This window comes from Rhinolophus sinicus, linkage group LG10 (genome assembly GCF_036562045.2).
Source record: "Rhinolophus sinicus isolate RSC01 linkage group LG10, ASM3656204v1, whole genome shotgun sequence".
NCBI lineage: Eukaryota > Metazoa > Chordata > Mammalia > Chiroptera > Rhinolophidae > Rhinolophus > Rhinolophus sinicus.
Genome location: NC_133759.1, coordinates 78,623,405 through 78,648,159, shown reverse-complemented (window position 1 = coordinate 78,648,159; position 24,755 = coordinate 78,623,405). Strand labels below are relative to the sequence as shown.

The following is a 24,755-nucleotide window of genomic DNA, read 5'->3' as shown; positions in this document are numbered from 1 at the left end:
GTCATCCCTTTCAACTAAAATCCCCGCCATCCCTGCATCCATCCCTGCATCCATCCCAAGCTGTACAAATGGAGTGCACGTGGGATTAGCAGAGAACTACTGCTCTGGAGAAGGAAGTCAGAGATCAACCGTCCCCTTCCCCAACCCCCACCCCCCGCCCCCAGAGGACGCAGCCCACCCCCTGCCACAGGGTGAAAGGAGACTCCCAGAACTCCGGCTGGGAAACCAGATGAGCATCTCTGTGGCACATCCGAAATCTGTAGGCTCACAGAGATGCCCTCCCAGTTGGCAGACAGAGTGGGACAGTGACATGACCTGGAAAAGACACGGGTGACCTCAGGTGGGAGGGGCAGTATAAGGAAGTGGTTAAGAATGTCTGCTCTGGAGTCAGATCTGAACAGTGACAATACAATCAGCTTAATCACGGGCGTAACAGTTCTCACCTCATCGTTAATGAGGAGTAAATGAGAAAATGCTCATAATATGCTCCGCACATGGCCTAATCCATGAGTCCTCAATAAACATTTGCTTTTTATTGTTCTATTTATGACAAAGAACTAAGACCAGGAAAGGCTAAAGTCCAAACTAACAAAATCAAGAGAATTCCAGAGGGAGCTTACTGGAATGGAAAGCCTTCAGGCTTTGAAATCAGACAGTCCCGAGTTGGAACTCTGACTGCACCACCGTCCGTCTACCTGAGGGACCGTGGGCACCTAGTGCTGAGCCAGCCTGGGTCCCCTCACCTGCACGAGGAGGGTGATGAGAGTGTGGATAATGTACCCATTTGGGGAGGGTCATTGTGCAGATTATAGGTAGTATAACTAAAGTTCCTTCAGACAGTATAGGTCCTAAATTATTAACGGTAGAAATAATCACACTGTTACTTTAAAACTTTTTACCTTGTAGAAGGGAGTCAGAGATCAAGCTGTCCCTATAAAACTTCACTTTGTCTAGTGCCCAGGATTAGAGGCTCCCGAAAGAGGTATAGTTTTCTGGACTCCCACCCAAAGCTCTAAGCCCCACCGCTTTCTCGTCTCTCTCCCCAGAACTATCATGGATTAGCCTCTTGTGGGGGCCACTTGGGAGCTGCATGGTGACAATGTCAGTCCCACTGATGCTCCATTGGTTCAAAATTTCATAAAACAATGGCAATTCCTGGTTTCTTTTGCATTGTAATCAAGCATACTAAGTTCTTCGGGAATGTTTAACTCTGAAAATACCATGGCCACTCAGCACTCTGCTGAGGGCATAAACCCAGCAAAGGGAAATGGTAGGAGAACTATTTCACCAGCCCCAGAGGGCGAGCAGAAGTGGCAGGAGGCCCAGCGGGAGCAGCGGTGCCCATGCCCACCCTGAACACCGAGCAGCAGGCCCTGTGCTGAGCACCCAGCACACATGTCCCCTGGCCTGGATCAGGACGCCAGGGGTAGTGAGGGGCTGGCCCAGGAGCACACAGCCGGGGGATGTCGGGTGATCTAGGATCTGAAACTGGATGGTCCAGCCTGAGCCTGGGCACCTCACCACTCTGCTAACTGCTGCACAGAGAAGAGCAGTCTGAAGGTTAACTTATCAACGGAGGCGAAGCAGCTAGCTGTGCTGAGGATGTGGGGCTCTCAGCAGTAGGTCTCACAAGGGGGAGGGACCCACGAGAAAGCACACCAAGTGCATCCACTGATGGGCCGAGCGCTCAGTGTTCATTCATGCGCCCGCCACGGAGGGCCAACTCCGGAGCTGGCAGTGTGTTCCCACTAAGCCCCGTTCCACTTCCAGGGGCATGGAGCCGAGGGCACCCAGTGACAGAACTGTCACTACTCTCTGTACTGCCAGTGCAGAGCACACTGCCTGGTGAGAGGGGACACTGAGGAAAGGATGCTGAGTGACTAAACTCGTAAACGGCTCACATGTCCATTTCTCTCCTTCCCTCCTCACCTTCCATGACTTGAGAGCTTTGCCACAACAAAATGGGAGGGAAGAACGTTAGCACACTGGCACGGATTCTCCGAGCTGCTCCATGTCGGAAACGGCACCACAGAATCATTCTAATGCAGGCTGACCGGCCACTCTAAGAAAAGCACTTGATGATTGGTTCTGGGTCTGTCTCCTTTTGCCTATGTAGAGTTTCAAAAAAAAAAAAAAAAAAAAAAAAAGATTTCTATAACAAATGCTGATGATGAGCTAACGAGCTAAGTGGAAGATCTTAACCACAGTCACATCGGACATCAGGGGGGCCTCTGAAGGTTTATCTGTATAAAAGAAAGTCATTTGCTCTATAAGTACTGGATTCCATCAATCTTTCTCCAGCTAAGTTATTCTTCAGCTTATCAAATCATGCATTGCCACATCTCGTTCTGTAAATGAGGCCTAGTGTCGGAGAGAAAAATCTGTACTTAAGGGGTATGGAAATCACACAGCCTCAAAAATCACACACCCTCTTCCCCTGCCCTCAAAAAAGGCAAAAAGCAGGACTTCGCAGCCTTTAAGGCAGGTAGGGAGAGGCCCCGAGGAGGGAGTCAGTAACCTGCACTGCTCCCCGCTGATGCAGGGCTGCGCAATCAGTAGAGGGGTCAGTGTAGCTGAATAGACTCGCTGGGGACCCTGAATGCCCTAAGGGAGACCAGCCCATGTCGAGCTAATAGCCTGCAATGGAGGATGAGGAAGCCGCGATTGGATAGAGAGACCTCACCTGGTTAGGCTGCATGGGCCTTTCCAAAGGCACCAACACCTCAAGACACTGTTGCTAAAAAGACGCGGAGGTTGGAAGGAAGACAGGAGGGTGGACAGAGCTGTAGGGAATGGGAGGGAGGAAAAAAGAGGCAGAGAGAGACAGAAAAAGTGGGAAAGGAGAGTCCTGGGCTCATTTTATTCCTCAAATACTAATCGCCAGGTACTGTTCTAAGCACTTTACAGATACTAACTCAGTTAATCCTCATTTTGCAGAAGAAGGAAGCTAAGCATGGACAGAGTCAATGAATGATCCAAGAGCATAAGGCCAGCGTGTAGCAGGGCCAGGGCTTGAACCCAGGCAGCGTTGCACCAGGCCATGCACGTCAGGGAAAGTCTGAGACCCTGTTGTAAAGGAGTGTCTGGCCCACGGGTGTTAACATCCCATAAAACAGCCCTGAAAACACTCGGTAGTTACTTAACGAATGTTTACAGCTCGTCAACAACGATCTATTCCTAACATATCAGATAGTTCCTTGTAAATGAATGTAACACAAGAAAAAGTGTGAAGGGGATTTTTTTTTCTTTTGGGCTATAAAAGAAAAGAGTGATCCATCAATCAATTAAAAGCAAAGTAACAGCCAACATTTCGCCAATATGCGCAAGAGTTCCCACATGCCAGCACTATATTCTCATTACGTCCCCAGGGGCTGGGAGGAACAAGAAGTTTAGGTAAGATATTAATGGAAAACTAGCTTTGGGTAGAAATGCTGTTACATTAACCATGAAGGCTGGTCAAACGTGCCTGTAGGATAACTGGCATGGAATGGACTCAAGAACCAGCAGCCACCTAAACCCGGCCCCTCCTGACTCTCAGGTCCTGTTTTCCAATCCGGCGCATCCCACCACCCTCCTTTTCTATTACAAGGAATTCTGTCTCCTCTCTCTCTTAGCAATTGAACTTCTCTTAACTCCCCTGCGCCAGTTCTCTGGACAGTCCATCCCAATGGAGGATGTGGTTGATCATTTATAGTCTGTCCAGAGGCCGCTCAGCCCCACGGAAGCCACCCTGACAGATTCTCGGCTCCAGGCCACTACAGACTCCCTGCTGCGAAGAGCGTGAGTTACGTGCCTTTGGAAAACTGAGTGGTCACATCAGTTCCCCCCTTAAAGAACTCTCATAAGAATGAACCATGCTCTTGGTGAGAATGGGACTGGGGAAGGAATTAGGGACAGGAATGGCCTGGGCAAAGCTCTTGGTGTCATGCAGCCTTTGATCATTCCATCCTTTTGTGAGCTCGATGCCAAAGAAAGCAGGCCCAAGACAGGAGCGATTTTCTGAGTTCCCGTTTTATGCTAGCCATGCGATTTTCTTCCCTGGGGTCCTCTCTGTCCCTGCTTTTGAAAATCCCCACCCCCTGCCCCTACCCCCAGGAGTTCTTCCTGTCTTTGTTCCCTGGCTGATGCCCTTTGGGTTAGGGTGTTCTTTGTGCCCTGATGACATGCCTCATGTTACTCTTGTCTTCCTTGTGTCAGAGATGATATTTCTGTGCCTCAAAAGTACAGGAGAAAAATATCCTGTCCTGCACATTGAACTACGTGTCATGAAGTTGTCTTCAAAGGCCGGCCACAAATACAGAAAAGTACCCATAGAGAAATAAACATTTCGGCACCAGCTATCCATTGGGAGAATTATAGTATAAAGTCTGTCTACAAATAAATAGCATGTTTGGAGCTAGGTTTCTTTATTATGGAGGAAGAAATCCAACTGTGGAAATAGCAGAGGTCTGATGTGAGGGGGACAGTCTCACAAGGGCCCCATGTTTTAGATGGAACCACTGTCTTCCTCTGAAGCAGGCAAGGGTGCATAGCTGCCCGTATCTCCCAAGGTCACCTGTTAACGCCTCTGTAAAGAAAGAGACTGCCCCTCTCCATCACAGTCTCCAATACCCAGGTGGGAAAACCTGATGGGCCCAGTTAAAGTCAAGGTTCCACCCCTAATCTAATAAGTTCTGTCCAGAAGGGGGAGGTCAACAAAACAAAATGGCCGCAGGAGGTCCATCTTGTAACCTGGGTATTAGGCAAGGCAGTTCCAAGAGAGGGAGGTGGTGCTGAGAAGCTACCGCATGGGGGATACAGTGTGTCAGTGTGAGCTCCATGGACCCAAGCCAAACACACAGTGGGGAAATAGAGGAGTTTTCACATGTCCTCCCAAAACACGGCAAGCACTTTTTCTTAGACTTCATGAGAATAGACAGGGGAAGCTTTCTACAATAGCTCATTTAATCCTACAAGACACTATGATAGACTCTGTTTTGCAGATGACAATATTGAGGCTCAGAGAGGTTAAGCAGCTGGCCAGAGGCCCTGTGGCTAGTAAACGATAAAACAAAACTCCAACCCACACAAGACTCCAAAACCCCATCCATGCTCCATCGGTTCTACCATGTCGCCTGCCAAATGATCTCTGCCCAGAGACAGGTCTCCCTGGATTGAAGACGCAGAAGCTGGCTGCTGTGTTGTGCCGGAGACATCTGCAGGCCCTCAGTTGGCCAAGCACTAATGTAGCCAGTCTTGTGAGGGTTCTGGTCACAGCACAAAGAGCCCCCTTCCTCCCCAACTCAGGAGGACCCAGCAGCTACCTGACTCAGATGCTCCTGCTCTAGCACCCAGGCCACCTCCCAGATGGAACATTTCAGCCCGAGCCACTCATAGGTTGTATACTGTTCAAGTGCTACCGATGCCATTTTCCTGTTTGCGTTTTGTTTTTGTTTTTGTTTTGTTTTTACAGTTCGTTGCTCATCCTAACTGTCAGCAGCAATTGCTTACCATGTGGTATGAAAACCTCTCAGGCTTACGGCAACAGTCTATCGCTGTGAAATTCCTGGCTGTCTTTGGAGTCTCCCTAGGCCTCCCTTTTCTCGCCGTAGCCTATTGGATTGCTCCGTGCAGCAAGGTACACACTGCTTTAGGTGCATGTCTCGGTGGTTACTGCTTCTCTCTACTTAGCATGACCTGAAGTCCATTTTATTCTAATAAAGCAGCGGATCAGTTCCCACCTTTAAGGAAAATAGCCCTGAGATACCTGGCAGCAGTAGAAAACCACATAAGAAGGAAAATGTTAAGATCTGCTTTTTTAACCATCATTTATAAGTGAGAGAGACAGAGAGGTGCTAGAATGAGAAATTTTAAACATGTGAGGCACAATCTGATCAATAACAGACTAGAGAGGGAATAAAGGCATTTTTTCTCTTCTAATTATGCAATGTCCTAAACGTGTCCTCCAAACCCAAAGCAATCATAATTATAATAATGGTACTAGGAATAAGCAACATTTATTGAGCACTTTCCTTTTGCTAAGCAAGCCCTTTCCATGGAATAGCTCATTTCACTCCCTCAATCACATTATCATGCATACACTTAATGAAGCAGGTTCAGAAAAGAGAAATAACTAAACTGAGAGTCAAATGCGGCTCATACTGGGGCACTACAGACCCATGTCAACATCTTCCCAGCTTCCCTGACTTCCTTGATTGGGCTGTGGCACATGTGGACAGCATATCAGGTCACAAGAAGGAAACGGGCAAAGGGAAGAGCAGCTTACAAGGTGCAAAGCTGGGCTCTTTTCTCACGGGGAAGGGGAGTATCTGTCCGGTGCTGGTGCCCGCTGGTAACGGGAAGAGTGGAACCTACAGGTCCCAAGCTGCCACACTTCCTATCCCACTGTCCCCACAATCCAGCCGTTTGATCCAAAGCCACAGAAAGCAGCAGCAGTCACTCCAGCTTCAGGCAAGAGTTAGCGCCTACAAGACCAAACTAGGCAAAAACTGTGAAGTAAGTTTCATGAGTTAAGATGGTCATTAAAGGTTCCAAACTGCGTTTCCTTAGTGATATATTAAAAAAGGAATTAAGCTTACGTAATCACCATTCAGGAGAAAAAATACAAGTACAGAGAGATTAGTTCCACAGAAAATTTCATCAGCTAATGCAGTTAATAAAAGTGTCATCAGTGAATGGATTCTCTTTTCAACTCCGCCAAGAAGGAACGCATGCCAGGATGAGGGGCCCAGATTCAGGGCTGACGAGGAGGCCGCCTAACCAGGCAGGCAATGAACTGACTGCCTAGAGCAGGAGGGGCGTCATACAGAGAAGTCAGGGCTCCAACTCCTTCTTCAGCAGAATGGTATTAAACATAAAAGTCCTCATGCTGAATATTTGTAGTATTCAACTTATCTCACTGAGGATTTTGTTTCTATGGCAGTCTACCATGACGCGGATTTCTAAATCAGAATTCACCAAATGAAACATGTGTAGGTGAAGACAATTTTTTCTCTCCTTCATTATGAGCTGGAAAAAAATACAGCGAGTGAAAAAAACTAACCAGATTTAAAGCTGATTAGAGCTGGTCACTGGTTTTCAGCAGATGTTTCATACTGGAATCATCTTGTCTGTACTGCAAATTAGATCACTGCTTTCACCCAGAGCCTAGATTGATAGGGAATCTTGCCTCCATGCTCTCTGAGCCCCCAAACTAATTCTAGGACATTCCATCATTAAAATAACAATAAACCAAGTAACACTGGTGGAGAAAACAATGCCAATCCTCACCTTTGCTGTAAAACCAAACGTGACAGCTTCCAGGATACTGGAACTAGGCAACACCAGCAAATTGCTTTGCCTCTGCCTGCCTGAGGAAATATTCACAAAGAGATGATATGCCAGTTGCTAAATTTATGATTACTGAGAAGAGTGATCTTGGACACAATCATGCAGATGTGATGGGGAAGGGGACGGAAGAGTATGTGTGGGAGGGGAAGAGAATTTTAGACTTTTTGGGGCCCAATAAATCCAGGAGACTGATGCCACCATGGAATGTAAGGGTCAGACATATAGAAGTCTTCTGGAACAGTCTAGAAAAAATGATTGCAGGAGAGTTTGGTCCCAAGTCTGGGGTTTTCTCTCCTCTGTTCAGATACATGTCTGATTGACAATTGGTGCTCCTGGAGCTTCCAGTAAGACTAACAAACAGAGTACTCAAGATAAATGAGCTGGTCATTAAGCCACTTGGGGTTTCCGTGCACTTTCTGAGCTCCAAGTCTGAGCTCAAAGCATTGGAGGGTGTGTCCACAGCTGAGTGACAAGTCTTAGTCTATGGCGTGAGATAATTTTTGGTGGCAATGCTCATTCCGAGGGAAGATTCCCTCATTAAATAGCTTGTCCAACTTGCTATGAATCAGCAAAGGACAGATAAAACACTCAAGATGTGTTTAGGCTTTCCTTTCACCATCTAGAAAGAAATATTTTCAAGTTCGGCAGAGTTATTACATTTCTGGGGTTTACAGAGGGGGGTCACATCTTCCATGTGAAGAAACCAGCCCTCTCTAATGGCTCCTGGTGTCCAGAATCCAATGTCCTCCCAAGGGGAAGGGCAGGGTGGAGACCTCTGTTAATATGCCAGTATCCCTTCCCCCAAAGGGTCACTGCCTTTATATCTGTCTAGGAATTCTATGAAAAAACCAGTGCCATTCTAGCAAGTCTATGTTCTAATGACCTTATTCCATCTCCCTCAAACAAATTAGACCCTGATATTCTTTGATAAGTGTATTCATGAAATCTCACTGCTAAAGTACATCCATCAGCAGTGGTGCATCATTGTCTAGCAAATGTTGAGATTTCTGCTTCCAGCCTAATGGTGGCGCATTTACTTCCTACTAGCTTTGCTGTCCTAATCTGGGGACTATTAGGGACACCACAATTACTTGATTAGCCTGCCAAAAAGACTTCATCATTTACTTCCTATTGAATTCCCAAGGCTGTCAATTCTATTTTATGTAAGTTTCTGAGGGGCCCAAAGAAAGACAGTTAAATACAATTATAAGGTTTAGGGTATCAACGGAAGTTCAGCTTCCTAACATGGTGGCTGAAGACATTAACCAAGTTACGAAGGTGTAGAGAGGGTGATAACTGCAGGTCTGGAGCATAGGGCAGATTTGGCAGGGTCAATAAAGAGAACAGCAATTTTTTTAAATCATTTCTCATCATAAACACCAACATGGGTGAAGTCAGACAGCCCCCCTGGGAGGCCAATGGGTTCTTAGCCACAAGGATGCCCTCAGGTAGATATTTCCCTAGGGAGCTCTTTATCCTCTCCACAAGGGCTCCAATACCAAAGGGCCTTTATGACAGATTAGGCTGGTCTCCATCCTTTGCTATTCTGTTCTGATTCATAATTTAGATTGTTTGCCTGCGAAAATCTACCAGTCGAAAGAATAGCAGTCATCCTAGAGGGCTCTGAGTCTCTATAGCAGGTGGACTGGGACAGAAGTCAGCACGAGTGTTGAGGAACCACACAAGTTGCAATGAGAAAAGTGCGAGACCGGAAGCTGACTGCCTGTTTCCTGTTAACCTTCACCTGTCATTCATGCCTGTGCCTTAGCTCCAGGACTAAGGCAGGGAGACTTGTACACGACTTTAGACTCCCACCTGATGTGTTTGTAGTGTGCAGTCTCTCAGTCCTTACTGCCACGTGACTCTCGTTTGCAGAAATATCAAAATGTTAGTCATTGTTCCCAACCCTCAGTGCCGTCCCAAACAAAAACATCTAGTGAGGAACATGGGAGTGACTCTGCAGCTTTTGAAGATCCCTGCTTTGCCTTGCCAAAGCTGAAATGGTGGGAAACAAGGGTCCTGAAACCATGTGGTCCAGGACCAGCTCAGAGAGAACAGAGCCTCCAAGGGCTTCTGGTCCACCTCCTCTGTCTCTGCCAGAGCTACACTAAATTAAAGAACATCACGATGCAATTTTGGAAGCATTGCCATGGAGGGGAAATTTCTGCCAGGAACTAGAGCGTTTTTTGCTCTTTTGTTACAAAAGCTTCTGCCCTCAGATCTAAAAGGAGAGTTCATCACCTGTCACCCTGTAGGATAGGGTTTAAGAGTGCCAGGAGGCTGATCACCTTCATACCTAGCCTACTTGGAGACTTGCAACAACCTCTCCTCACCTTTCCATCTAGTTCCTACCACAGTGTTTAGCCTGTGTCTTCCCACCAGGAAATCAACAACTTTGAAGGGAAGGACCAACTTGTATAGTTTGTTTTATCCCCATCACCTCCAGTGTCCAGCACCACGTTGTACATAGACAGTACCCAAAAAGAGCTTGTGACATATATACAAAAGGACTGTGTGTAGGTCTCCCTTTGTGAACCCTCTTCAAGAGTCAGTCAAGTTTCTTTTAAGTTTCCTCTTAGCGCAACTGTCTGAGGCCCTCCTGTCCCACGTACTGAGTGCTTCCTATGTGCCAGGCGCTATTCTGCTTTGCACGTATTTAATAATTCATTCCTTACATCAACTCTATGTAATAATTACTATTTTATCCCCATTTTAGAGATGAAGAAACTGAGACACAAAGGGATTAAATAACTTTACAAAAACTATGGAGTTGTGATTTAAACGTTGGCTCTCTGGCTCCACTGCGCATGTGCACACCAGCCTTCTCCCCCCCCCAGCCCCACCCACTTACATCAGCAGCATTACAACCTTCAGTGCTGAATGTAAACATCTCAGCTGCAGACTAATTGACTTTGGAATGGACTTAATTAAGATCTTTAGAGTTAGCAAGACTTTTCCAGCAGGGGAGAGCAGTCAAAACCACCATATGACAAACTCTTCTCCTTCCGTTCCTTTCCTTAGAAGCCCTACCTTTGAAATCCCGCTAGTAATCAGCACTTCGTCAGCCCCCAGGCCCATAGGTGGATGGATTACCGTGTTTCCCCAAAAATAAGACCAGTTCATATATTAAGTTTTGCTCCAAAAGATGCATTAAGGCTCATGTTCAGGGGATGTCATCCTGAAAAATCATGCTAGGGCTTATTTTCCGGTTAGGTCTTATTTTCAGGGAAACACAGTACATGGTCATGTGAAAACACCCTGGTTAGAGACACCTAGGGAACATTCCCACCCCTAAGAAAGGAAGATTCCTGAGCCCTAGGTTAGATAATTTGAGTAAGAATTTTGGAGGGTGCATTGAGGAATCTGCCACTAATTTAACTAGGATCTCTCTGACATTTGAGCACCACTTTAGACTTGAAGGTGTGCATGTTTCTTTTTAGAATGCATGGTCCACAGTTGTCTCCATTCAGCTTTCCAGCTTATATACTGAGCCCTTCTGCTTGAGGCCATTGGCACCTGGCAGCAAGGGAGGGAGGCATTTGGTGAGGGGGACTCTGGTGGTACACACTGGGAGAGATGCTAGAAACACTCTCTGTGTGCCTGACTGCTGTCCTGGCCTGTCCTGTGGGCATGGGGCCACCAGGTCCCTACTAGGTGCATACCAAGAGCCCAGGGATATGGAACACAGAGCTGTGCCAACCAGTAAAAGCAGGTGCCCACCCGTGAGGGCTCCTAAATGTAGTTCATTAGGACCTAATTCAGGAGCACTACTCACATTCATATATTTACCAGAGTAAAAGAACAGCACCCAGAAAGTTTGGTGTAAGCCAGACTTCGCTGCTACACGCTTGGATTTCCTAGTATGTTTTTAGCTCGCACAGTCTAAGTAATGCAGAGCTGCTTTGCTCAGGCTTTAGACTAATGAGTTTTGCACTCCAGGCATAGGAAGCCAAGAACTATGTCTCCCGAAACTCTACCATCTCTTTTTATAGCTACACTGTTACCTGACCCAGCTTTAATGATTCCCCAGCTCAGAACCGCTGACATACGTTGGTTGACTTTTCCCCCTTTCTTTTGTCGCCCCTGGTGGCCTTGCGAAAGGAGGAGGTTTTCCCAAGCGTAATTTGCTTCAAGAATTACCTTTGTGAGACAAACAGGGAATATCACACAAAAGGAAAAAGAAAGAAAACCATTAAAATGATCTGATCTCATCTGACCTTTATCAAGGTTTTGCCACCTAAAAAGATACATGCAAGCCCAAAAGAAAAATAGGAAAGAAGCATCAATTCCTACCCTCACTTTTCCTCCCTATGGCCTAGATCAAGTGGGAACTGGGCCCAAGATAACCTTCCAAATCATGGCAGAGCCTTATCAGGGTTTTTCTTATGGTTTGTGGTATATATAGTAATTTTTACAGATACATCTTCTGCCAGAAGTTAACAGTTTGACGGAGGTAACAAACAGAACATTAAATTCCTCAAACCAGCTCTTCCAGGGAACCCCAAGGCTATCTTGGGTGCAATTGGATGCACATTCCTGCAAGCAGGTGCTTCACCCAGGTGAGAAGACAGACAGGTGTCGCCATGTCCTCACTCCCTGGAGGACGCTGTGTAGCACCCACTGATAAAGGATTGGGGAAACATGGACACCAATCCCTTAAGAGCCACATCTAGCCCCACATTCCCCATCTTTTTCTGACATTTTAGGGCCCCGATGGGACACACAAGACCTGGTATTCCCTGCCCTTTCTTCAACCTGCCCTCTCCCCAACCCACTCTGCAGGCATTGTCCATCTTCCTTCTTCTCGCGACGACCCCAGCTAGGACACAGGAACGAGACGTCATGTGATGACTATTTAAGGATGTCCCCTGATTACGCCAAAGTCCCAGCACCTGGCTAGGAAACAGGGCTCCAAGATGCCAACATAGTCAACTAAAAGGCTGAAAAAATTCAAACTAGCTATTTGAAATCACATAAATTAAAATGAGGCATGGTTTAATCATATATATATATATATATATATATATATATATATATATATATATATATATATATATATATATACACTGAACTTGTGTGAAATGTGCCTATGGCCAAAAATAATCTACCGTCTCTATTTTGTAAATAATAAAGTTAAACGTTACAAAGAAAAGTCATTTGTAGGATGTCTATGGGCCCCGTGGTTTTCAGGTGAACATCTTTCTCATTTCTGAAGTTATTACAGTGCCATGTGACAATCTGATAATGCAGGTGAATCCAACTAAGTGTTCCCCAGCACAGACAGGCCAACGTCCAGACTTGAAATGTACTTGTCTAAAAAAGATAAAAACTACCTTTGCTAAAATTTCAATAGGTGGGTTCTACGGCACGAGAATGATGATAAATCATGTTACACTAATAACCAGCATAATTAAAGCGGATGATTGCCATGCGGAAGCACATTAAAAGAACATTATCAAGCCATCTGATTTATAAATATTATGTTGAACATAGTCATGATGAGGGAAATTTTACTTCAAGAAACCCTTGTAATTGATCTTCTGCTGAACCAATACTCATCTCCTGGGTGACATTTCTCTCTAGGACTCCTGAATGAGACAGAATGTGCACATCAATTAACCAGGCACTGGCTATCAGGGAACATCTGCCCTGGAGAAGGAAGTGAGCTTCAGAAAAGACTCCCCTCTTTGCTCTCGTCATAGCAGTATAGCTGGGTGAGGGGTAAGATTTGGGGCTTAGGTGAGGGTGGTGGCAGTGACCTGGAAGAGACCCAAGTGAGTTCATTAACAGAGGATCTACGAAGACTCACTGTGCAGCCTCCAATTTAGTCCTCAAAGATCTAAGTGGCCTGTGGATGGCACACCACGGATAGAGAAGGTGTGGCCAACACTTGCTCCCTAACAGGGCACCTTTTAGATCATTTCAGGCTCTCAGGGAACAATTGCACAAGTTAATTATGTACTAGGCCACGAGGAAAATCTCAGTATGCTTTAGTTTATTACCATGGAGGCTATTATCTGTATACATACTGCAATGAAATTAGAACTTTTAAAAGCAGAAAAAAAGTCCTACATATCCGGCAACTAAATAACCTCAGAGTTAAAAATGAAAGCAAAAGGGAAACTATAAAATATTTAATAACTGTATATCAACGAAAAGGCTATGTGTCAAAATTTATGGGAACACAGACGCAGTACCTAGCAAGAAATGCACAGCTTTAAGTAAATTCATCAATATAAGAAATACTGAAAACAAATCATCTAAGCATAAAACTCAAGAAAATGGACTAAAGAGCAACAGAGCATATATCCAAGAGGGCTTTTTTTTTTATTCCTGAATGCTATTGAGACAGATTACTTTCTCCCCAGATTCGAAAAGCATAAAATTTGCATCCATATAGTTGGGGGTAGCTGTGCAGTCAAATTGTAACAAGATGGTATGTCAGTGTATTCGACTCTTCTCTTTTCCCACTAAACCTTCTAAATAGAAAAAGTTGAAGTCAGTAGGAAATAAGTTTGGTCCAGCAGCATCTCACAGAAAAATGCTCCAGAAAAATGTTACCTGGGTTCAATTAGCAGTTTCCATCCAAGATGCGGCTCAACTTTTGGCAAAAGTAATATTTTAAAGAAAGACCTGTGCCCACATAGAGCTGCCAGGTTAACATCTTGTACGTATTTTGTTTCCAGCTAGGACGAACCCTGAGGAGCCCTTTCATGAAATTTGTAGCCCATGCAGTTTCTTTTACAATCTTCTTGGGATTGTTAGTTGTGAATGCATCCGACCGCTTTGAAGGCGTCAAGACCCTGCCCAATGAAACCTTCACAGACTACCCAAAACAGATCTTCAGAGTGAAAACCACACAATTCTCCTGGACAGAAATGCTCATCATGAAGTGGGTGTTAGGTAAGCAAGTCACTCCGTCCTTTATTCTCTCCGCCCCTAATTATAATGGGACATTATTCCACTCTGACTTCTGACCCTCTTCCTCTCGGGAACACTACTGCCAGACCAAATGGTGAGTGGGTGACCGACATGGAAGTCAAAGTCAACTTGTGTATGTGCTGGTGTGTAAGATGCACAGACCTCAAACAGAACCCCCAATTTTGAAAGGAGATGTTTGAGGGAAATTCATTACATACTTTTCATAATAATGCGTGTTGAAAGTGACTGTAAAGTGGCTTTGCGTGAAAAAACATATTATTTTGCTCACTCAAGTATAGTCTCCTGGAAGCCTTAGGAAATCAAGTCTGCTTCTGAAAAAGAGTATAAAATGGCATAGCTTAAAAGATGTTTTGTGTTATTAACGAATATAGGCATGCCTCGTTTTGTGCTCCCCTTTATTGCGCTTCCTAGATGTTGTGTTTTTACAAATTGAAAGCAAGGCCCTCCACCAGCAAAATCAGAACAACTCGTTCTATTGCTGTGGTCTGGAACGAAGCCCACGCTATCCGTGAGGTACACTTATACCGACACAGTAGCACTGTGATGATAAATACAAATCTAAAAACTTTGGGGAGCAACATTTTCTCATTACTTGTGTTAATAAACATGACGACGCTGTGACATTCCCCTCTGTGGTGATATTTTGTGCTGCCAAACTCTGCCACCAGAATTACCAAGGACATTGTTCCCATTCCTCATTGACTAGCTAAGAAAGGCTATCTCACTTTTGCCCAACTCATAAGAACAATTACTATAATAGTAGGACATAAGCAAGATAAACTAAACCTGGCAATGGCTAAAATTGTACACAGAAAAATGCTGTATAGATTTTTCTAACAATGAAAACTGTAAAATTAGTTTTTGGAAAAAAATCACAGACTCCGTAGGAAAAATATTTCCATTGCAAAAGCTATAGTCAGTGATATTGTATATAACCAAAACCTTACCAATAAATTATAAGATTTATATCAAAGAGATTTGAATTTGATGGGAATGTTGTGAATAAAACTGAAGATAGAAAAGATTGAAAAAAAAAGTATGCACTATCAAGAGTGGGTCAATTAATTAAATTTTCCTAATGACATTCACCCTAGAATTGCTTTCCTGACAAAAATTCAATATTGGTGCAATTTTCACTATGTTTATGTTCACAAACATTGAATCCAAATGTAGCCAGAGCCAAAGTGTCTGTGCCATCAATCAATCAATCACAAAAGAACAAATACTTGAGAAGACAGCCCCACACTTGACCTGTGCTAACTGAATGACACAGCCTAAGGGAGCCACAAGAGTTGAACCATCACAGAGTAGCCTATAGATGCCCAAGCAGACAATTCAGAATACGGTCTCAAAGCTGGATCTCTCGATGGACAGAGGGAGAGAAGAAGAATTTGATCCCTTAAAGGGCAGAGGCAGAAAAGTACACGATGCTTCCCAGGGGCTTTTAATCAACAGGCAAGTCTATAACCAAAGGCTCATTTAGCGCAGTCAACTGGCACTAAAGTTGGAAAGGGCCATTAAAGCCTGTGGCAGACTGAGTTGTGTGGCCTCGCTGTCACAATTCAGTCTACGCCAATTCTCCCTAGTATACTCCCCGTGGTTTAACTAAATTAAGCACTGTAACACTAGGCACTTGGCAAAGGACTGCATGTTTATGTCCCAAAAAATTCATACGTTAAACCCTAATCCCAAGGCGATGATGGTATTAGGATGTAGAGCCTTTGGGGCGATTAAATCATGAGGGTGGAGCCCTCACAAATAGGATTAGTGACCTTATAAAAGATATCCAAGAGAGCTCTCTCACCCTCCCAAGCCTCCAGAACTGTGAAAAATAAATTTCTGTTGTTTATAAATCACTTAGTCTGTGGTATTCTATTATAGCAATCGAAATGGACTAAGACACCGTTTTAATAAAAACAAAAACTCACATGTTGGGTTTATGGATAAAGCATAAAGTATTAATGGCACCAATCACTCACAGATCCGTTTCCCGATTAGGACCCCAGGTGGAAGACTCTGGGGAGTGCCAGCATCTCTCCCCGTAAGTGGGTAGGCTGCCATAGGTTAACAGTGCCCACTGAACCATAACTTCCTCCAGAGTCTGCATACTTCTCTTCCTATGTGTAAGAGCATCATCCCAATAAAAGGGATGCATCTCCAGCTACAGAGGTTCCCACTTTTATAGCTTGGTCCCAGCTTCTGCCCATCAAAGCTGAGCTGAGTTTTCAAGACTATTATATCAGAAGTATTGTAGAGGGGAGGACTTATTTCTCATTACCTACTTCCTGTTAACACTTCAGACAAAAGAAAGATTCTACTTTTTCTTACACAGATAATTTTTTCAAATTTTCTATTATATATAATTTTAAGAATATCAAAAGTGCAATGAACGCCATCGACTGATCTCTCGTCAACAATTACCATGTCCTGGCCAATCTTTGTTTCATCTTTACTTTCCCTACTTCCCTTCTCCCAACCCTGTAGTTTGTGAAGCAAATTCCAGGTGTCACAAAATTTCACCTATAAACATTGTTGTGTGTCAGTCACCGAAAAATAAGTTCTCTTTTTCTTTTTTTAATCTTTCTCTCTGTGCTTCAAGTTCACTGATATTTTTCTGCATTACCTGTGATTTTAATCCCCAACCAGTGAATTTTTCATTTCAAATATATTTTTCAATCCTGTAAATTCCATTTGGTTTTCTTTTATAGCTTTCATTTCCTTCCTTGTGATGTTTGTATTTTCCTTTAAATCCTTGAACATATTGTGCACATTTGTAATAATTGTTATAAAATCCCTGACTCTTACTCCCATCATCTCTGTCATTTCTAGATTAATTTCTACTGATGAATCTTTCTCCTGACTGGATCACATTTTCTTGCATCTTGATGTGAATTTTTGATTGGATGATGTTACATTATTGAGCATCTGGTTTGTCTTCCTTTAAAGAGTTTTTGGCTTTATTCTGACAGGCTGTTCAATTACTGGCAGATGAGTTTGGTCTTTCCCAAGCTTTCTTAGAGCGGATCTGAAGCCTCAACATAAGGATTGTTTATCTCTAGAGACACACATCCTGGGTCACTACTAAATGCCCTGGGTAATCAATAAGGACTCTCAACTCTATGTGGTCAGAGCTCCAACAGCTCTTCACTCTGAGTGAGCCTGAGCTCTGGAAACCGTTCAGCTTGCAGCTCTAGCTGTGGTTTGTGGAGTTTTACTCTACGCATTCATGATTTAGTATTCAGGAAACATTCAAAAGGACCCCATATAAATTTCTGGGCTTTGTGTGTGTTTATTTGTGTTTGGTTTTGTGTTTGGTTTTTATTTTGCATAGTACCTTTCTCTCTGGAATTCTGCCATACAACACCTAATCACCTAATCTTCCTAAATTCTAACCTCTGGATCTTCTACTCATTGGGACTGCCTTCTATGTTTCTGGGATCCCTCTGTAGACTGGAATGTGCCTCCAAAAAGAAAAACAGGGTGACTGTATGGCTTACCTTGCCTGTTTACTCTACTTAAGGATCACAGTGCTGCAGTGTTTCCAACGTCTGAAGACAGAGTCTTGCTTTCATTTTTCAGTTTGTTACTCCATCATGGCTGGTAACAGAAAGCAGGGACTTTTTCTAAAACAGAACCACAGCACAAAAGGAAATTAGTAACAATAAATAAATTTGTTTTCATATGTGTAAATGCACCCAAGATTATAAACTCTTTCAGGATAATGCTAAGACTAAGGTCCAGAATCACACATCTAGGACCAATACATCTAGGTTGGCCCAAGAATAAAACTGTAAAATCATATGGGCTGAGTTCATCACCTAATTTGTTCTTTGGATAGTTCCTTCATTTCTTTAGCTAAGATTTCCAAGCAGACTACTCCAACCAACTTGCCAAATTTTCTCCCAGCAAGTCGCACCATGTTTCCGCGGTGCTTCTCCCCTTAGGAGTATCTACTGCCCGGGGGAAACCAGTCTCCCCGGCACGGCCTGAGAGAGGGCCTTCATGGTCTCCTGGGCCTTCCCTCTCCTTCCCATCTGCAGCCCCACACACCCCGACCCTTGAGCCATACTGAGCCTCTTGCGGTTCCCTCCCTTCCATGGCCATGACCTGGAACACCTTACCCGGCCCTCCACCTTCACCTACCTAACACCTGGTTCCTCATGCCAAGTGTCACCTGCTCCATGAATTCACTCCTCCGTTCAGTCAACAGATGCACACTGTACCAGACCCACTGCTGAGTCAAATAATGCTGACTGCTCTTACCCGTGACTCCACAGTCCCCTGGACATTTTTCATTCCCTCATCTGTCACACTGTAGCACTAGTGTTTGTAGGTACATCTGTGTCCAGCGCTAGACTGAGCCTGCTAGGGAAGGGATGTCCTCCTCCTGGTTGTTGCACCCCCAGAATGGTGTCTGGCATGGAACTGGTGCTCAACAAGCCCTGCTAAGTGGGTGAGCTCCTGACCAGCCAGTGAGCTTGTGCCTCGTAGAGGGCACGGGGGCGAGCACGAGGCCTGAACTGCCTGGGTGACTTTGGACCACATACTTGCCATCTGTATACATGAGTTTTTTCATCTGTAAAAGGGGATCATTACAGTAGCTACCTGTCAGGCTGTCAGGGAGGTTCACAGTTAGCAAGGTGCTCAGCACAGGCCTGGCACCGAGCAGGTGCTCACTTCTTGTTAGCTACTAAAATCGGAGAACGAGGAGCTTTGTTACGAAATTCTGGAATCTTTAATACCATCTCTCCTCCTAGAAAACAAATGAATCCTGAATGTGCCTAAGGCCAAGGTCTGTTGCAAAGAACCTGCCACTGAGATAGTATCCAGATGTTAGGGCTGAGGCTTGACAACTTCTCGGCATATTCTCACCTCCTGTGAGTTCACAGAACACCCACCTCCTGACCCAATGACGAGAAGCTGACCTGAAAGAACAGACAGGCCTTCCAGGAGGCGTTTAGGAAGAAGTCTGCTCTGCTGGGGCCCGGGGACAGTGGAGAGGAAGCCCTGGGGACCATGGCCATTGATGGAATGTGCATATTTCAGTCTCCCCCACCCACAATTTTGAAGGGGAGTTCTTTCCGAATAGCATCCGAGGCAGGGACTGGAGTGAACCACCTTTGGAACTACCGAGCTCCATCTCAGCAGCCTGAGGCTATTATTCCGAACCTGCCCAAATGAAGCTCCTCATTCCCCCCCAAGGCTTCCCAGTATAACCAGCCCGTTCCTCTGCCAGCCACCCTCCTTAATTGTCAGTGACCTTGTTGTCTGGGCACCAGGCATCCCTGAGTGGGATTCTGCCTGAAGGAGACTCCGGTAACCAGCAAGCATCCTTATCCCCTAAGCCCTTGGGCTCTAAACACTCCTCTGATTGACATGCTGGAGGCAAGAGATCATGCGGCTCAGCTTGGATATAAAATGCTGAGCTACCCTCAGCACCTTGGAAACAGAGGGCCTAATTTCACTCCCTAAAGTACTTAATTTCACACATTTCTTTTTTCATTAAGCATTCCTGCAGCTCAAAGCCTTAGTTCCATGCTACTTTCACTAATGGCCTTGGAGTAATTTAAATTAGTCTGGGTGAGTTAAGATTCAAATCTAGGAAGACTGATGTGGGTATTTGACCGTGGAGTAAATGATTTGTTTTGTCCAATAAGGAGCTACTCTATGGGTCAGAGGTGTCAGTTTTCTGAAAATAATTTGCATTTCAGATTTGCAGAGCTTTTAACACTTGAAAGTATCCCCCAAAATCCCAAGAAAATCAAGGGACTTATCCGAGGTCAGTACCCAGTATGTGGCCAGGCTAGAATTTGACCCCAGAATTTGAAGTCAGTGATAACCCTAAGGGATGGCCTCTGATTCTCCTATTGCCCAGCTAAAAAAATATGCCCAGTTCCACTAAGACGTTAGAAAGTTTAATTTGGGGGTAAAGGAAAGCAACAATCATTACTTTTTCCAGTCTGTAATAGTTTTTCTACTAATATTTTTTAATTATCTATTTGAACAGGCACAGATGAAAGTACATTTCAGTGTTAAGAAAACTGTTACTTCACTGAATTACCACACAAATTTTGAAAGGGTAAGCCTGAGAAGTAAGGCTTTGATAAGGAAAAAAAAAAAACCCAAGGGGGCAGGGGTGTCTTATAAACAGTCCTACAATGTTTTGGGATACTTCCTGCGTGGGGACTCCAATCGGACACAGACACACAGATCTTAGAATCTATTTCATCAAACCAAGCCACAACTTCTCCAAACAGCAGCTCTCAAATTACTGTTGTCCTCAGAAAAACATTTAGTTTCAAATCCTTTTATTTGATGGATCGTTTTCACCAGAAAAGGAAAAACTAATGAAAAAAGTCCCTGGGCCGAGTCCCAGAGGAGTGGAGATGACCAGGTCATCAGTCAAATTCCACCAGATGTGGCCCTGTGACCGAGTCAGCCAGGCTTCAGCCCCCGTGACCATTTGTCTGCTTCTCATGTCATCCTTAACTCCAGGCATTTTAGGGAGCTTGACGCTCAGAGATAATATGGTCATCTGCCAGCGTGCTTAGGTTTGAGGTGTGGAGAAGACATTCACCCGTGGGACAGTCACAAGGAAATAAAGGCCAAAGCTCCCGGGGGGTGGATGCGCTTAGTCAAGGACAGAGGGAAGAATGAGAATGGCTGAAATCTTGGAGAGCAGCAGCCTTTAAGGGATGCAGGTTGGGTGAGGAACAGCCAAGAATGTGGGGGAGGAGCAGTGGGAAAGGCAGGAGGCACCTGGGAAGGCAGACGTGTCTGATGCACGGGAGCAGGGGACACCACGAGAGGCCAGCAGCATTACATTTGGGGAGTGTGTGGTCAGTGAGCTCAGACTGTTTCACTAACTGACGAGTTAGTCATTCTTTTACCACATTAACCTCCTAAGTATGCCAGTGCAGGAGTTGGGCACATTATAACTCTCTGTGTCTAATGAAACATTCGCTGTAAAACCACGATAATAATAGAAAGTACTTCATAAGGCTGTTGCAAAGATTTAGGGGGTGGGGGAAATATATAAATATATAAATATAAATATATATACATATATATATATAAGTGTCTAGAATAACATATTAAGTGCTGAAAATGTTACTCAATAATTAACTTTTAAAAATCTAAACCAATTTCGTTTTAATAATCAGTGAAGATAAAGGTAAAATAGTACTTACTATTCAATAGAAATACAGTGCAAGCCACATCACAACCCACATATTTAATTTTAAATTTTCTAGTAGCCATATTATAAAAACATAAGGCAAAACTGATTAAGAATATATTTGAATTAACCCAATATATCTAAATTATCATTTCAACATGTGATTAATATAAAAGTTGAGATGTTTTATATTTTTTTTTGTACTAAGTCTTTGAAACCTGGTGTGTATTTTACATTTACACAGCACCTCTCAATTCAACTGGCCACATTTCAAGTGCTCAGTACCCACGTGTTACTATCACACGGGCCAGGAAATGGGTACAGGGACACACACCAAATTATTAGGCTGAGCTACCTTACAAGGCTGGCTCAGAGGTGGGGTGGGGGAACCAGTACCATTTCGTTTACAAACCTCTACCTTGTTGTACATGTAACAATGAGGACCTATGTCTTTAAAATCCAGTCAATTATAAAAAGTTATTTTCAAAAAGTATAAGAGAGTAAGTAAAAAACTAACGCAAAACGAACACTCACCAAAACACTCAGAAATATAGGGGAAAGCTTTCTAAGCTGGGAGTTAGGAGAACTGGGTCCTAAGTCTTATGGAAAGCCCACCTGGACCTCAGTTTCCTTACATTTACCTTAGAAATGGATGATTCCCTCAGACCTCCCCGTTCTTCAAACTGCATAATGTCAGTCTCTATGTTCCTCCTGCACTGCCTCAGAATCTACCAGCGGACGAGAAGGCGCTCCGCACTTCTGGAGATGGTTTATCCCGAAGCAGAGGCACCGGTGAAAGTCTTCTCGCGGTCTGAGTATTTGCTGCTTCGCAACCTGCCTGAGAAGCTGTTTCCGTTTGCTCCTGGCTACCAACATCCTCACCTCCGCAGAGTTTCCATTTACATCTGTACCCCGGTTCCCGCGGTGCCCCCTGTAATCACCAACGCCCAGGAAACTGTAAAATGAGCCTGACCTTCTCCCTCTCCCACAGGAATGATTTGGTCCGAATGCAAGGAAATCTGGGAGGAAGGGCCGAGGGAGTATGTACTGCACCTGTGGAACCTTCTGGATTTCGGGATGCTGTCCATCTTCGTGGCCTCCTTCACCGCGAGGCTCATGGCCTTCCTGAAGGCCAGCGAAGCCCAACTGTACGTGGACCAGCACGTGCCGGAGGACACACTGAACAACGTGTCTCTCCCGCCGGAAGTGGCATATTTCACCTACGGTGAGTGGGCCCTAGTCCTCCGCGCCCCGCCCCAGGCACTTCCGGGGCGTGGCTTACCTGGGCTGGTCCCGCAGCCTGTGGCCTGTAACCGGGAGGACGTTGGGAATGTAGAACATAGGAGGACACAGTCCTCCGCCTCAAAAGGAAGTCCTGGTCTCTGCGATGCCACCAGATGAATAGAGCGTGGAATTAGTGACTGTAAGAAATGCATCTTTTTGTATGAGAAAGGATGGATTTGTTTAGGAAAGGCTCTTGGGGCGTTTCTGTGGGATTTTTCTTTTCTTTTTTTAAAGAAAGATCTCGTTTCTGATGTGGATCCAGGAGCTTTCCCTTCTATGTTGGATCCCTGTGTTAAGTGCAAAGATGAGTCCTGGTTTCCCAGTTTAAAATTATGTCCTCATAGCAAGGCAGTGCTTTAATTGATACCGTAATTCTTTCAAACCACGAAGCCATACAGTGTGAAGTACTAGATTGAAATTTTAGGAATAATAAGAGTTTTAGCATCCATTTATTCAGGACCTACCAAGTGCCAGGAATTCTATAGACATTTTACACCATAAATTGCAATCATTGCAATAGCCCTGCAAAAAGGTTCTTTCTAATCCCTATTTTGTAGATGAACAAACAGGTTTTCATGGCAGGGCTCACAGTGTTCCCAGAAATACAGGATTGCCTTGGATTGCAAGGGATCCTGGCCCAACGTGAGTTGAAAACCATGCAGAAGGCATAGTAGTTATGTTCCCAGGCTTTGGAGTCAGGGAGACCTGGATTCAAATCCTACTTCTGTAGCTTACTGTGGGACCTTGTTTACTTAACTTTTCTGGGCATCCATTTTCTTATATGTAAAACTGGGATAATATATATGTCAGAAAGTTTGTTTTAAGGATTAAATAAGATATTGCATATGAAGAATGTTGCACTGTGTTCTGAAAATACTAAACAGTCACTAAGTAGTAACAGTTATCATGCTACCTCCTTGCTCAAACACTGTACTTTCTGTACTAGAAAAGAAAGATGAGTGGAGAGAAGAAACAGTAGATATATTTTGTTGTTATCAGTAAATTAGCTGGAAATTTCATAGGCACTCACTAATGATAGTGAGTTTGAATGAAGGGTTTGAATGTCAAATGTCCCTGTTAGATGAAGCCACAATGGCTCCTATGACCACAGAATCTTCATGATCAGGTACAGCAATGATCTGCAGAGGGTTGGCCACTTACAGCAATAATTGAATTGCTGCCCATATTCCATGTACCTTGTGTTATGCGGATTATGTTACCTATAAATGTGGTAGGGAAACCTCCATTGAGAAATGGAGTCTTGTAGTATTATAAATCATCCATTCTTCACTTGTTAGTTAGCGAATTCAGACGTTTTAAAAGCAAAACGCTCATGGTACATGTTGCCCTCTGTGCTGCTCAGGGTTCATCAAGGAAAGATGAGAGATACTGTATTGGATACTTTTTCTTAATTCCATGCTTCGGGCTTCGGTGTTGTCCACTTGTGACTTCTATTCCTTTTATGGATTCTATTAAAGTCTCACCCAATGTAAAGTATTGCACATTAGTGCCCTTGTTTTTGTGGTTCACCCTTGGAAAGCTTTTGGACCACTATGTTCATTTGTACTTTGATTGTGGAGGGAGAGAGCCCTCTTGTGGTCAGCCAGACAGTGGTCCCTTCCAACCTCTACAGCACCAAGTTGGCAGAGATTTTCAGGTTGTGCTAGGGCAAATTTTCTCATAGAAACAGCTCCAAGAAGGAAATCTCTTGTTCTGAGTAATCACAGCACGGTTTGCTTTTACTATTCTTACAAACCAGTCTAAGTAGAATATTTTTCCCTAAAAAGTCCTGTCCTGGTCACCAGGGTATGACAACAGCTAAATTTTTCTTAATAGATTATAGGAGTGCCTTTTATTATTTTAGCTGCAGTTTAAGATGGTAAATTATAGGGGGAAGAAAAACATTCCCTTTGGTGTCTGTTTGAATAGGCTAAGTTCTACTTCATGTTATCCAAATGTTATTTAGCCATAGAGGGTGACAGATATATTGGAAAACATAATTTAGTCTCCTTATTTGTCTTTC

At 44.2% G+C, this 24,755-nt stretch overlaps 1 protein-coding gene across 4 annotated transcripts in view; it reads left to right on the top strand.

The window, feature by feature from the left end:
• Positions 1–24,755, top strand: part of TRPC7 (transient receptor potential cation channel subfamily C member 7) — a 127,065-nt gene that overhangs the window by 68,798 nt on the left and 33,512 nt on the right. For 2 of the 4 annotated variants that reach the window (XM_074313551.1, XM_019740210.2), the window contains exons 4-6: positions 5,453–5,617; positions 14,016–14,232; positions 22,440–22,673. In XM_074313551.1, the coding sequence (XP_074169652.1) occupies positions 5,453–5,617; positions 14,016–14,232; positions 22,440–22,673 (616 nt within the window). The remainder of the gene's footprint in view (positions 1–5,452; positions 5,618–14,015; positions 14,233–22,439; positions 22,674–24,755) is intronic. The other 2 variants (XM_074313553.1, XM_074313552.1) reach the window with 1 other exon arrangement.